Source organism: Otolemur garnettii, unplaced genomic scaffold (assembly GCF_000181295.1).
Source record: "Otolemur garnettii isolate 467f Iridium unplaced genomic scaffold, OtoGar3 scaffold00001, whole genome shotgun sequence".
Taxonomy (NCBI): Eukaryota; Metazoa; Chordata; class Mammalia; order Primates; family Galagidae; genus Otolemur; species Otolemur garnettii.
Window position 1 is genome coordinate 41,036,065 of NW_003852396.1, and position 14,985 is coordinate 41,051,049.

Below are 14,985 nucleotides of genomic sequence, written 5' to 3' on the forward strand. Positions count from 1 at the left end.
TCAAGTCATACATGCAACTGCTTTTCCTGGAAGTGTGGAATTACTTTCTAATCTATAAGAGTGAGGGTTGTTTTTTGGGGTTTTTTGTTTTTTTTAAAGATTATTTAGCCAAACACCACCGAGTAAAGTCAATAAAAGTAGATGTAACTGTTAGGTGCAATACTAAGAAAGAGAAATGCTATCAAAGGCAAAACAAATTTTTTTTGGTTAATTTTTATACTGGTAATATTTTGCTGTTGATAATGTGTTTCTGGTGCATTTTGAGTTCTACTTGCAACTATTTTGGTACTTGCAGTGTTTTTATATTCAAGGCTTTGTCATTAACATGATATTTTAAGTATTTATAAAACAATTTTTTTTTCTAACTAGGAGGAAGCATTGCACGCATTTATTCAACCGGAGATCCTAGATGGTCCCAATCAGTATTTTTGCGAACGGTGTAAGAAGAAGTGTGATGCACGAAAGGTAGATGCCATATAGAAATTAATAGTTAATTATCTGAGATGATATTCAATATTCAGTAGAGTCTACCCCTTTGTTTTTTCAGGGCCTTCGGTTTTTGCATTTCCCTTATCTGCTGACCTTACAGTTAAAAAGGTTTGATTTTGATTATACAACCATGCATAGGATTAAATTGAATGATCGAATGACATTTCCTGAGGAACTAGATATGAGTACATTTATTGATGTTGAAGATGAGGTAAATATTTATTAAATTTTCTTGTTATAAAATGTTTTTCATTGATTCATTTTAGTCATTTTTTGAAAGAGCTATTAGGGGTAACAATGATGGCATTTAGACTGTCTTTTTGAAGGAAGCTTTTTCTTTTCTTATTTATTAACGCTGAATTCTGTAAGAAGACTTACCTTTGTATGAGCTTTTACCGAACACCATATTTCAAATTATATTTTAAATATTCTTATTTGGAGTAACTCATGATGTTCTTTGAAAAGACAATAAGGAGAGAATCTTATGGTTCATAATTTCATAGTTATTGAAACTAACTAGTTTACAGGTAGCATGCACTTGTGTTACTGATGTGGAATAAATGCAGAACCAATATATGTGAATTAATGAATGATGAACTGAGTAACATGGACTTAATTTCTTGTATTTGTCTTACCTTCAAGGATTAAAGTACCTGGGTAATTCCCACTTAAGGTTTGCTAGTTCTTAAATTGGCTGGGTTAGAAAGCTAGAAAATATAAGGTGTTTTGTCTATTTTTCTTTTTTAGTTAGTTTTTTAAATTTGGAAATTTTATTTAAATAGTTTGAGCAGGAGACTTTGAAGGACACATGTAGTGCTCATCAATTTCTTCCCATTCAGTGGCTTCCCAGAATTCTCTAGTTCCTCTAGCTGTACTCAATAAAAGATTTATAACAGTCCACTCTTCTTTTGGAAACTCTTCTGATTTCATCTTATGGAATATTTATGATCACTTAGCATAGTTACAGATTTATCACTTTGAGACTACCATGAAGCAATTTCTTTATTGAAACTGATGACTATAAAAATGCCTTTTCCCAGGAGCTCAAAAATAATTTGAAGCATTTTTGAAGTTTTATTTAGTACTGTCGAGTACTAAAATGTGGTATAAAAGAGCACATGTTTTGGGTTCAAAACCTTGCTTTACTGCTTGACCTTGAGTGATTCATGTAACCTTTCTAACTTTTCATTTTCCTTATCTAATGTCAGAGTAATAAATGTTTTCTTTACAGCTTTTTTAAGGAGGCATTTTAAATAAATGTTCATTGAATGGTAACTATAAGGTGACCACATAACATTTTGGAAGATTTAATTTAAAATAATCTTCAAACACTTAAATTTAAGGTAGGATGCCAAAGTATATAAGACTTTGAGAAGAGACATTATTTTTGCAGGATTTCTACTCAATAGGGATTCATGTTAGGTCAAGTCTTCTGAACGTGCCAAATGTAAAGGGAAATCTTTTCCAAGGGAAGAAAACCCTGATACAAAGTTTGGCAACCTCATTTTAGGAAGTTTTAGGCCTAGTTCTTGGAAGAAGAGATGTTTTGACTTCATTAGGATTACCTTTTTGGATGTAGTATAGAGTTATAAAGTTGCTTTTCACCTTTATTTGTCTTTGATACAAACTTTATTGAAGGATGAAGTCTCTATATTAAATATAATGTAATACCTACAACAAAAACTTTGTTCCAAACGAAAAATTTGTGTTTATTATCTTTATTGCTTGGATGCATCCAAGAACTTCTGTGCAAGACTTTACACTTACTAAGAGCCTATATCTTTGAGAATTCTCAAACAGTTTAAATAAAAATATTTTAGGTATATGTATAAAATGTTAGAGGAAAAGTGGAAAAGGATTGTTTGGTGATTTCTAAAAAGTAAAATTTTTCAAATTAAAGTTGTGTGAATGTCATTTAAAAACCATAAAGCAAAAAGTATAATTTGCTTTTGTTACATTTCAATTCTTGAGAAAAGAAAAAAATGTCTATTTTTCTTTCAAATTATCTATAATACTTGACACAGTAATAAACCGAATTGAACTTTTTGTTCAAAAAAAAGAGATGATATTCTGTTGGGATTTGAGAACACAAAAACCTTATTTTGGGGCTCAGGTTCTCTGCTTTTCTGGATTTTGCTGAAAGGGTAATTTTATATTATTACTTTGCAGTGATAAACATAAATGGGGCTTATCACTAATCTGTTGTATTAAAATTTTAAGGACATAATATAAATGCTTTAAAAATATATAGTAGAACCTCCATAGTTGATCACTTCCTTCCGGTGACCACCTCTGTAAGTTGCCCTAATTTTCATAAAGTGGACATGCACCACATATACTGTCAGTGCAGTGGATGTGGTTCCTTATGTGGACCAAACCTGAATGTGGACCAGTTTTTTACAGTCCAGTGGTAGGTTCTGCTGTACTTTTGCTTGTTCAATTTTACTTAGATTTCACTTTTTAAAGAGAAGATAAATTTATTTAATGTAAAATCAATATTTGTATTAATAAGAATATGTTAAATTATGTGAAAAGTTTTGTAGTATATATTTTCCTTAAATTTAGCTTGTAATCTTAAGATAATTATGTCTTATTAAGAAATCTCCTCAGACTGAAAGTTGCACTGACAGTGGAGCAGAAAATGAAGGTAGTTGTCACAGTGATCAGATGAGCAATGATTTCTCCAATGATGACGGTGTTGATGAAGGAATCTGCCTTGAAAGCAATAGTGGAACAGAAAAGATTTCAAAACCTGGACTTGAAAAGGTACCGTTTATAGTTCGTGTTTTTTAGCAGAAAGAGAGAATAATCTCTGAGTGGCTATTGTGACCGATAAAGTTTACTTTAAAAGAAGCTTGATTTCTGAAAGTTGAGACTTCTTGAAGATACTACTACATACATGTATCTGATTATAATTAAACTTCAGTAAAAACTGCTTGGAAGTAGGAACATTAATTTCTGGGTCTGAACTGTAACTGTGAGCGAGCTGTCTGGTGTTGTAGAAAGGGTGTCTAGGAGTCAGGAACTCATCTACCACCTCTGCCCTTAAAGTTGCAGCAGGTCTCCAAATCTTAGATCTCATCTGAGTTTCCTCGTTTATAAAAATGAAAGCATTGGGTTAGATTCACTGGTTTTTAAAATTACATGCAGTGGAACACTTTATGAAACTTAATAGATTTTATCTTTTTGAGGTAAGAGAGAGGCACAGTCCTCAATCTTCCTCCCCTTGCTGTAATAGTTCTTAAGGCATTTGAAAAAAGGTATATAGTTCCATGGATTATAATTTGAAAAGACTATCTCAAAAAAAAAAAAGAAATAGCCGTACAACTCGATAGACTCTAGGATAAGATGATTTTGTCTCTGTGTCAATGATTTGAAGGTTTTATCAGATCATTTCACATTCGTATATTCTGCTTTATTGAGGGGAAAATTACAAATAAAATATCTTGAGCATGGTGTGAATAATAAATCACTAATGTGAATACTGATCACTAGTGAAGTCTTGCAGAGTCATATTAAATACAGAGATTTTTAAAGAATAATTTAGGAATAGAGTTCACTTTCATAAATATTTTTAGACCAAAGCCATTTTTCTCATCACCTAACCTTTTAAAATTATGTCTTATTTAGGACAGACAGATGAGCAGGAATTGCTATGTAATGAATTATGCAGTGGATACATTATAACTTAGTATGAAAACATGACTTTCTAGCAAGAATTGGCAAACTATGGCTCAAGAGAGTCGAATCCAGCCCCTGACCTTTTTTTTTTTTTTTTACGTAAACAATCATGTCATCTGAGAACAAAGACAGCTTTCTTTCTTTTCTATATGTATACCTTTTTCTTTTTGTCTTACTGCACTAGGTAGGATTTCCAATACAATGTTGAATAGAAGTGAGAGAGAACATTTTTGTCACGTTCCCAGTCTCCTGGAGGGAAACTTTCTGTCTCTTACCCTTAAGTGTGATATTTGCTGTATGTTTGGTTTTGGTTTTGGTTTTGGTTTTGGTTTTGGTTTTTGCATGTTCTTTATCAAGTTCAGGATGTTTGCCTCGGTTCCTAGTTTATTGAGAGTTTTTTTGTTTATCATGAATAGGTGTTGGATTTTGTAAGATGATTTTTCTGTGTCTTATGATTTTTCATTTTGATATATGATTTTTCTTTTTTAGCTTGAATTACATAGATTTTCTGATGTTGAATTTAGACTAATTCAACTAATTCAACTAATTGAATTCATGTTCAATTTAGACTAACTTAGACTTAGACTAAATTCTATTTTGTCAGAGTATATAATTCTCTTTATATATTATTGGATTTGATCTGCTAATATTTTGCAGAGGATTTTTGCATCTGTGTTCATGAGAAGCATTGGTCTTCAGTTTTCCTTTTTGTAATGTTTTTATTTGGTTTTGGTAATGCTCAGCTCATAGAATGAGTTAGGGATTGTTTCCTTTCTCTGTAATTTTGGAAGAAATTGTGGAGAATTAGTATTATTTCTTTCTTAAATGTTTAGTAGCATTCACTAGTGAAATTATCTGGACCTAATGCTATCTTTTTTAGAAAGTTATTAATTGTTGATTCTGATTTTTTAGTAGATAAGTGGATATTCAGATTATCTTTTCCTTGTAGGTTTTGATAATGTAGTAGTTTGTAATTTTTTTATTGTTTCAGATTCATTGAGGGTACAAAGAATTAGGTTACACTGATTGCATTTCTTAGGTAAAATCCTTCTTATAATTGTGTCCCACCCCCAAGAGGTGTGCCATACACCATAACCCTCCCATCCTCCTGCCTCCTCTCCACTCCCCACTTCCTTGTTCCCCCACCCCCCACCTTGAATTGAATTGAGTTTTTCTTATATGTGGGTATGTATTAGATCATCTACTGGCATAGTATTAGAATTGAGTACATTAGATTCTTGCTTCTCCATTCTTATGGTACTTTACTAAGAAGAATGTGTTCCAACTCTATCCAGGTTAATACAGAAGATGTAAAGTCTCCATCTTTTTTTAATGGCTGAATAGTACTCTATGTTCTACGTATACCATGGCTTGTTAATCCATTCCTGGGTCAGTGGGTATTCAGGTTGTTTCCACATTTTGGTAATTGTAAATTGAGGTGCAGCAGCCTAGTGCAAATGTCCTTATGATAAAATGATTTTTTGTTCTTCTGGGTAGATACCTAGTAATGGGATTGCAAGATCAAATGGGAGGTCTAATTTGAATTTTTAAGGATTCTGCTTACTTCCTTCCAAAATGGTTATATTAGTTTGCAGTCCCACCAGCAGTGTAAAAGTTTTCCCTTCTCTCCACATCCACACATCAGCATCTGCAGCTTTGAGACTTTGTGATGTGGGCTATTCTCACTGGGGTTAGGTGATAATATCAGGGTGGTTTTGATTTGCATTTCTCTGATCATCAGGGATGATGAGCATTTTTTCAAATATTTATTAGCCACTCATCTTCTTCATCAGAGAAGGTTCCATTCATATCTCTAGCCCAGCGGTAGATGGAATTGTTTGCTCTGTTTTTGTTGATTAATTTGAGTTCTCTGTAGATTCTAGTTATCAACCCTTTGTCAGATTCATATCCTGCAAATATCTTTTCCCATTCTGAAGGTTGTCTTTTTGCTTCACTTATTGTGTTCTTAGCTGTGCAGAAGCTTTTCAGCTTAATTGAGTCTCATTTGTTAATTTTTGATGTTGTTGCAAAGGTCACTTAAGTCTTTTATCATAAGATCTAAAGTCTTTATCATAAAATCTTTCCCCAATTCTATATCATCAAAAGAGTTTTTCCCACACTTTCTTCTAAGATTTTTATTGTTTCTTGTCTTAGATCAGTGGTTCTCAACCTTCCTAGTGCCACGACCCTTTAATACAGTTTCTCATGTTGTGGTGACCCCCAACCATAAAATTATTTTTGTTGCTACTTCATAACTGTAATTTTGCTACTGTTATGAATCATAATATGAATACCTGATATGCGAGATGGTCTTAGGCAACCCCTGTGAAAGGGTCGTTCAACCTCCAAAGGGGTTGCGACCCACAGGTTGAGAACCGCTGTCTTAGATTTAAATCTTTCATCCATCTTGAGTCAATTTTTGTAAGTGGTAAAAGGTGTGGGTCCATTTTCAGTCTTTTATATGTAGTTATCCAGTTTTCCCAGCACCAGTAGTTTGTAATGTTTAAGAAATTGGTTCATTTTCTCCAAATTGTCCGATCCATGGGCAGAGAGTTGTTCAAAGTATTCCTTTATTGTTCATTTAATTGTCCTTTCAGTGATGAAGCTTCTTTCATTTCTGATATTGGCCCATCTGTCTGTCTCTTTTTTTCCTTCTTGGTTAGTCTAATTAGAGATTTGCCATTTTATTAATTATTTTCAAAGGAGGATCAGTTTTTGGTTTTGTTGACTTTTTATGTTGTTTTCCTGTTTTCAATTTCATTTATTTCTGCTCTATTCTTTAGTTTGTCTTTTGTTCTGCTTGCTTTGTACTTAAAATGCTCTTTCTATGGTCTCCTAGCATAAAAGTTTGGTTTATTAATTTTAGAGGTTTCTTCTTTTCTATATCCATTTAATGTTAGATATTTCCCTCTAAACACTGCTTTTATGGCATCTCACAAATTTTGAAAAGTTTGTTTCATTTTCATTTACTTAAAAGTTTTTAAAGTTCTCTTGAAATTTTTTCTTTGACCCATGCGTTATTTAGAAGTATATTGTTTAATTTCTAACTATTTCCAATTTTTCTAGCTACTTTTCTGTTGTTGATTTCTAGTTAAATTACATTTTGGTCCTGGAACATACTTTGTGTTATTTCTATTCTTTTTAAATTTGGTAAGGTATGTTTTATGTAGTTTATCTTGGTGAATGTTCCATGTGAGCTTGGGAAGAATTTATATTCTGTTGTTGTTGAATGGAGTACTCTGTGTCAGTTTTATCTAGTTGATTGATGATGCTGTCCGGGTCATGTGTGTCTTTGCTGATTTGCTGCCTGTTTGATCTATCAATAACTGACAGAGGGTGTTGAGGTCTCCAACTGTATTAGTGGCTTTATATTTCTACTTTCAGCTCTGTCCATTTTTGCTACGTATTTTTGCCACTCTATTAAGTGCATACGCATTTGAGATTATTAATGTTCTCTTGGAGAACTGACCCTCTTTATTTACTGTGTAGCTCCCCACTTTACATGATATTTTTCCTCTTTTTGAAATGTGTTTTGTTTGGAATTAATATAGTTACTACAACATTGTTTTGAAATGAAAAAGTGTGTTTTTTCCATCTCTTCATTTTTCAATCTATGTGTCTTTCTATTTAAACTGGGTTTCTTACAACAAATAGTTGTGTCCTGGCTTTTTCAGTTCACTCTGACAAGTTTTGTTGTTTAATTGGTGTATTAGACCCTTCACATTTAGAGTGATTATTGATATGGTTTCATTAATGTCTACCATGATTGTAACTATCTTCTGTTCATTACATTTGTTTGATTTCTTTTTTCTCTTCATTTTCTGCCTTCACTGAATTGAGCGTTTTATTATAATTCAGTTTTATATCCTCTTATAGCATCTCAATTATATTTTAAAAGGTTTTTTAGTGGTTGCTTTAGGGTTTACAGTGCGCATTTTTAAGTAATCTAAATTGACCTTCAAAGTAACTGCATTGCTTTATGTTCAGCGTATGTACATGGAACACTGGTTATTTCCATCGCCTTCTTTCCATCCTGTGACAGTGCTTTTATTCATTTTATTGTCTGTAATTGCTCAATAGATGTTACTATTGTTACCTTAAACAAATAGTTATCTTTGAGGTCAATTAAGAATAAAAAATATGAAATATTCCATTTTACGTTAACTTATTCCTTCTCTCATGCTCTTCCTTTTTTATATAGATCCAAGTTTCTGATGTGTGTCATTTTCTTTCAGCCTAAAAAGCTTCTTTCAACATTTCTTATAGGGCAAGGCAGCTGGTGATCGGTTCCTTTGGTTTTTGGTTGAAAGTCTGAGAAAATCTTCATTTCTCCTTCACTATTTGTTTTTAAATTATTAGTCAAAAACGTATTTTCTATCTTATTCATTTTTTTATGTTTAGTTCAGTAGTGATAATGATATGTCCATTGTTATGTAACAAATCTCTAGAACTTTTTTACCTTGCAAAACTGAAACTTTATATGCATTGAACAACTGCCTTTTTTTCTTTCTACCCAGCTTCTGGTGACTATCATTCTACTTTTTTTCTTTCTTTTTTTTTTTTTTTTTTTTTTTTTTTTTTGAGACAGAGCCTCAAGCTATCCCCCTGGGTAGAGTGCCATGGCATCACAGCTCACAGCAACCTCCAACTCCTGGGCTCAAGTGAGTCTCCTGCCTCAGCCTCCCAAGTAGCTGGGACTACAGGCGTCTGCCACAACGCCTGGCCAGTTTTTGGTTGCAGCCATCATTGTTGTTTGGCGGGCCCGGGCTGGGGATTCGAACCCGCCACCTTAGGTGTGTGTGGCTGGCGCCTTAGCCACTTGAGCCACAGGCGCCGAGCCTATCATTCTACTTTCCAAGCATTTTGACTATTTTAGGTACCCCATGTAAGTTGAATCATATAGTATTTGTCGTTTTATGACTGGCTTTTTTAACTTAGCATAATGTTTTTAAAGTTCATCCATGTTGTAGCATGTGTCAGAGTCTCCCTTCTTTTTAAGGCTGAATAATATTCCATTGTATGTGTATATCACATTTTGTATATCCTTTTATTGGTCAGTGGACACTTGGGTTGCTTCCACCTTTTGACTATTGTAAGTAATACTGTCATGAGCATGGGTGTGCAAATGTCTCTTTGAGATCCTGCTTTCTGTTCTTTTAAGAATATAGCCAGAAGTGGGATTGCTAGATACTATGGTAATTTTACTTTTAATTCTTTTGAGGAAATACCATACTTTTCTCCATAGTGGTTATACCATTTTACATTCCCACCAGCAACACACAAGGGTTCATATTTTTCCACATCATTTTCAACACTTAGCTGTTTTTTTTTTTTTGTTATTGGCCATCCTAAAGTATATAAGATAATAGATATCTCAATGTGGTTTTAAGTTTCATTTCCCATTTCCCTAATAACTAGTGATTATTAGTGATGGGCATCTTTTTAAATGCTTCTTGACCACTTGTATCTTCTTGGGAGAAATATCTATTCAGGTTTTTCACCTATTTTTAAATTGGACTTGAGTTAATAGATGTTCTTTTTATGTTCTGGATGTTAACCCTTTATCAGATACATAACTTGCAAATATTTTCTCCTATTCTGTAGGGTGCTTTTTCACTCTACTGATTGATTCTCTTGATGCACAGAAATTTTCAAGTTTAATGTAGTGTCATTTTTCTCTTTTTGGTTTTGTTGCCTGTGGTTTTGGTCATTGCTAAATTCGGTGTCAGGAAGCATTGCTCTGTGTGTTCCTCAAGGAGTTTTATAGTGTCAGTCTTATGTTTAGGTTTTAACCCATTTTGAGTTAATTTTTTTTATGTATTATAAAGTAAGGGTCTAACTTTATTCTTTTGCTTGTGGATATCTACTTCTTCCAGCACCATTTATTAAAGAGACTATCCTTTTACCCATTGTGTAGCCTTTGTCAAAGGTCACTTGACCACATACATGAAGGTTCATTTCTGAGTTCTCGTTTCTGTTCTGTTGGTTCATATATCTATGTTTATGTCAATCAGAATATGTCAGTGCCTTGCCATTTGTTTGTCTTTAATTTTCTTTCTGCAGTTTTGTGGTTTTGTGGTTTTCAGGGTATGAATCTTTTGGTTACGTTTTTTCCCAAGCATTTTATTCTCTTTGATGTACGGAGAAATTAGACTTTTTTTAGTTTTCTTTATCAGATTGTTCATTGTTTAAAAATGTAACAAATTTTTACATGTTGATATTGTACCCAACAATTTTGCTGAATTTACTTATTAATTAGGACATTTTGGGGTGTGGAATCTGTTTTCTATGTATAAGATTGTCATCTGTGAACAGAAATAAGTTTACTTCTTTCTTTCCTGTTTGGATAGTTCTAGTTTCTTCTTTTTGCCTGATTGCTGTGGCTAGTAATATGTGGAATAGAAGTGGTAGCAGTGGGTATCCTTGCTTTGTTACTGATTTTTGAGGGAAAACTTTCAGTTTTTTGCCATTTAGTATGTTAGCTGTAGTCTTTCATATGAGGTTTTTATTATGTTCAGGTACTATTTTTCTACTCCTAGTTTACTGTTTTTGTCTTAAAGGGAGGAGTGTTGAATTTTGTCATATGCTGCTGCTTTTATCAATTGAGATGATTGTATGCTTTTTGTCTTTCATGTTAATGTAGAATATTACACTGATTGATTTTGCATTCCAGGAATAAATCCATATGCTTATTTAATGTGTTGTAAATTTGGTTTGCTAGTGTTTTGTGAAGGATTTTGCTTCAGTAATCATCAAGGGTATTGGTCTGTAGTTTTCTTGCACTACATATTATCTTTGGTTTGGGTATTAAAGAAATGGGATGAGTTTGGATGTGTTCTCTTCCTCTTCGCTGTTTAAGAAGAGTTTGAGAAGGATTGGTATTAATTCTTCTTTGAATGTTCAGTAGAATTCTCCAGCAAAACTGGCTCTGAGCTTTTCTTTCATGATAAATTTTGATTACTGAAGTAATCTTCTTACTAGTTTTAGGATTTGTTTGGAATTTTTACTTCTTCATCAGTCAATCTTGGTGAGCTGTATATTTATAGAAATTTGTCCATTTCTTCTAGGTTTTCTAATTTGGTGGTATATAATTGTTGATAGTAGTTTCTCATGATTCTTAGTATCTCCTTTTTCATTTTTGAGTTTTGTTAATTGAATCTTTTGTCTTTTTTTTAGTCTAGCTAGGGGTTTGTTGATTTTGTTGATCTTCTCAAAAAGTCAGCTCTTAGTTCGCTGATTTTTTTTCCTATTATCTATTTAATTTATTTCTGCTATGACCTTCATTCTTTCCTTCCTTCTGCTAACTTTGAGTTTAATTTGTCCTTTTTCTAGTTTGGGTGTAAAGTTATGTTACTGATTTGAAATGTTTTTATTTTTTTAATGTAGGCTTTTATAGCTATGAACCTTTTTCTTAGTACTACTTTTGCTGCATTGTTTAAGTTTGTGTCTGTTGTGTTTTTATTTTCATTTGTTTCAAGATATTTTCTAATTTCCTTTGTGATTTCTTCTTTGACCCATTAGTTGTTCCAGAATATGTTGTTAAATTTACACGTATTTGTGAATTTTCTAGTTTTCATTTCACTATTGATTCTTAGTTTCTCTCCCTCAATTTTGAAGGATTATTTCACTGAATATAGAATTCTAAGTTGGTAGTAATTTTTCCTTAAACACTTTAATTATTTCACTGCAGTTTGTTCTTGCTTGTATGTTTTATAATGAAAAAATGTGCTAGAATTCTTATCTTTGTTCCTTTGTAGAGAGGAGGTTCTTTTTAAGGATAGTTTGATTATTCTTTACACTTTCACAAAGAGGTTTTTAAAGATTTGACATGAAAAACCAATATTGATAAACTGTATTTACCTACTATACTCAAAACCCTTCAATAGTATGAACTTAACTACATTTTATAAGTTGGTTAGTACTTTAAATACAAATTTTGGATTGCAGTTAATTCTGAAACCTTCCCCCTATAACGACTGTGATTAATTTTAGTTTTAAGAATAAAATTTGAATGAGTCAGCACCCATAGCATAATGGGTAGGGCACCAGCCACATACACCGAGGCTGGTGGGTTCGAACCTGGCCCAGGCCTGCTAAACAACAATAACAACTGCAACAAAAAAATAGCCGGGTGTTGTGGCGGGCGCCTGTAGTCCTAGCTACTTGGGAGGCTGAGGCAAGAGAATCACTTAAGCCCAGGAGTTTGAGGTTGCTGTGAGCTGTGATGCCATGGTACTCTACTATGTCGAGGGTGAGATAGTAAGACTCTGTCTCCAAAAAAAAAAAAAAAAAGAATAAAATTTGAAGCATGTAAAGAAGTTTTGAGACATTTCTGAATTTGTTCTAGAAATTTCACTAAGTAATAATAGTTGCTTTATAGTTATTTTTTTAGTAAGATAAACTGAAATGTCTTGAGAATTCCAAGAGGCTAAAATGCTTATAAAACAAAGAATAAAGAAGACAAACCATAGTTCGTGAAGAAATAAAGCTAGCTTGTTATCAACCAGAATCTTACTTCATACTGCCTTTTTACTGTCTTTACCTTTTCTTTTATCACCATCTTCTTCCCTGTCCATTCTTAAGATAGACTCACTAGTCTCCAAGATCTTTAGTACCCTAAACTGTTTAAGGAGCTGTGAAGTGCCTGGGCTTTTTTTTTAAAAAAAAGATGGTTCTAAGTACAAAGACAATTTGGTGTCTTTTTATCAGTTGCCATTTTAGTTCTATTTTCTACTACAAATTTCTTGAAGTTTTCTTAAAATCTTTATTTTCAAGCAGTGAAGAATTATTTGCAGAACAGGGAACTATTAACATGATTTTAATTTATTATAGATAATATAATTCAGGATTCATTCTTAAGTAAAAGATATTAAATCAGTAAATCATTATATCACAGATATTGCATATATATACATATATATGTAGGTTTTCCAAATAATTATATTGCACAGCTCTTTTTTATAAAGGAAATTGAATTTTGTTAGAATAAAAAACAATGTTATTTGGGAGTTTTTTGATTTTGACTATACATATTAGAATAGCCTTGTAGAAGCAACTGCTTTAAAATTTCAGACTATTATTTAATTTTTATATAAATTAAGTTTTTATTTACCAGTATGTATCCTTCCATAGGTTATGGAAAGTTGACTTGTAATACAAAGGACAACTATTAATACCATGTTAGTTCATTGTGTGCTAATAGAAAATAGGAAATATACAAATAAGGGTTCTCTTTTTCCTCTACTCTGAGATACTTTCACTTTTTCCCCTTAGAATTCCTTGATTTATGAGCTCTTCTCTGTTATGGTTCATTCGGGGAGTGCTGCTGGTGGTCATTACTATGCATGCATAAAGTCATTCAGTGACGAGCAGTGGTACAGCTTCAATGATCAACATGTCAGCAGGGTAAGAGGTATCTTTTAAGATTATTTTATACATCAGAAGTGGAAATGAGAGAATCTGTCTAATATTGCATCTAAAGACCCATATTAAATTAGTCTTTCATCTTTGCTTTTAGTAAATTTCCTGATTTTGTTTATTGTTTTTATTTCTTTGTTTGGATTTGTTTTATTTGGGGCTTGCTGAATGTCTGCAGAAATGGACTGCCAGTTTTCGCCTTGCCCTATGCCTTTATACGTACGTGCTCCTTGTGCTTCATGTGTGTTTAGGAGTGCTAGAACTGACTGGCTGGTGGGCAGCCACTGATTGTGGTGATATTTTGTCAGTTGAATCTATATGGGCTATTCTGAAGGTCTTATGTAGCATTTGACTCTGAAGTTAAAAGATTTGGTTATAATAGTGTTAGTGATTTTTACCAAAAAAAAAAAAAAAAAAAGAAAACACAATAACCTTTCAGATAACACAAGAGGACATTAAGAAAACACATGGTGGATCTTCAGGAAGCAGAGGTTATTATTCCAGTGCTTTTGCAAGGTAAGAAACTTCCTAACTTTTAGTGTTCATAAATTAGAATTAATTATAGCTTCTCCGTGTGTTTTGTCATCTGAGATTTAACACAGGGGTCAGCAAACTACAACCCATAAGCCAAACCCAGCCTGCCTCCAAATTTTGGAAGTAAAGTTTTATTAAATACTAACATAGTCTCTTGTTTACATATTGTGTGTTGATACCTTTGCATTGTAACAACACCACAGGCCATATGGCTTGCTAAGTCAAAGATTTTTACTATCAAGTCCCTGTGCTAAAAAAATTGGTTGACTCCTAACTTAACTGTTACAGTCATTTCAGTACACAGCTTTGCTGTAGACTTTACAGTGTTACCAAGGAAAGGTAGGGAATCTTCTCATAAATATGTCATTAGAAACAAATTACATTTTCTTTTTCTCTAACATGTTTTAAATTTGAATGTGTGAGCAGTGGCATGAATTTCTAATTGTTTGAAAGGGGGAAAAAATCACAAAATAAATACTTGATGCTAGGAAATGGAATCTTTACAACCTACTTTCTGTCACTATTAATCTTTTTTATATTTCTACCAGCTCCACAAATGCATATATGCTGATATATAGACTGAAGGATCCAGCAAGAAATGCAAGTATGTTAACCTACAGTGACTTTATTTTTTTTCTGTTTTATAAACTTGATTTCTTTTGTAAGCTTTGCAAACCTAGATAAGCACTTTTAAATGATGGGACAATTAACTTGCCTGGAAGAATTTTAATTATAAAGAATATTATGAAATAATATCAGGTGGGAAAAACACTTGAAAAAAAACTCATTGAATTATTTTTTAATACACTGAGAAACAAATAAAACTTACTCTTCATGAGCTATATTGGATGTTTATGTGTTAGC

General features: G+C 32.6%; 1 protein-coding gene across 4 annotated transcripts in view; it reads left to right on the forward strand.

The window, feature by feature from the left end:
* USP47 (ubiquitin specific peptidase 47) overlaps window positions 1–14,985 on the forward strand; it is a 115,940-nt gene that overhangs the window by 71,581 nt on the left and 29,374 nt on the right. For all 4 annotated transcript variants that reach the window (XM_012803579.2, XM_023515959.1, XM_023515936.1 and 1 more), the window contains 6 exons: window positions 370–465; window positions 548–700; window positions 3,088–3,255; window positions 13,444–13,575; window positions 14,027–14,103; window positions 14,670–14,725. In XM_012803579.2, the coding sequence (XP_012659033.1) occupies window positions 370–465; window positions 548–700; window positions 3,088–3,255; window positions 13,444–13,575; window positions 14,027–14,103; window positions 14,670–14,725 (682 nt within the window). The remainder of the gene's footprint in view (window positions 1–369; window positions 466–547; window positions 701–3,087; window positions 3,256–13,443; window positions 13,576–14,026; window positions 14,104–14,669; window positions 14,726–14,985) is intronic.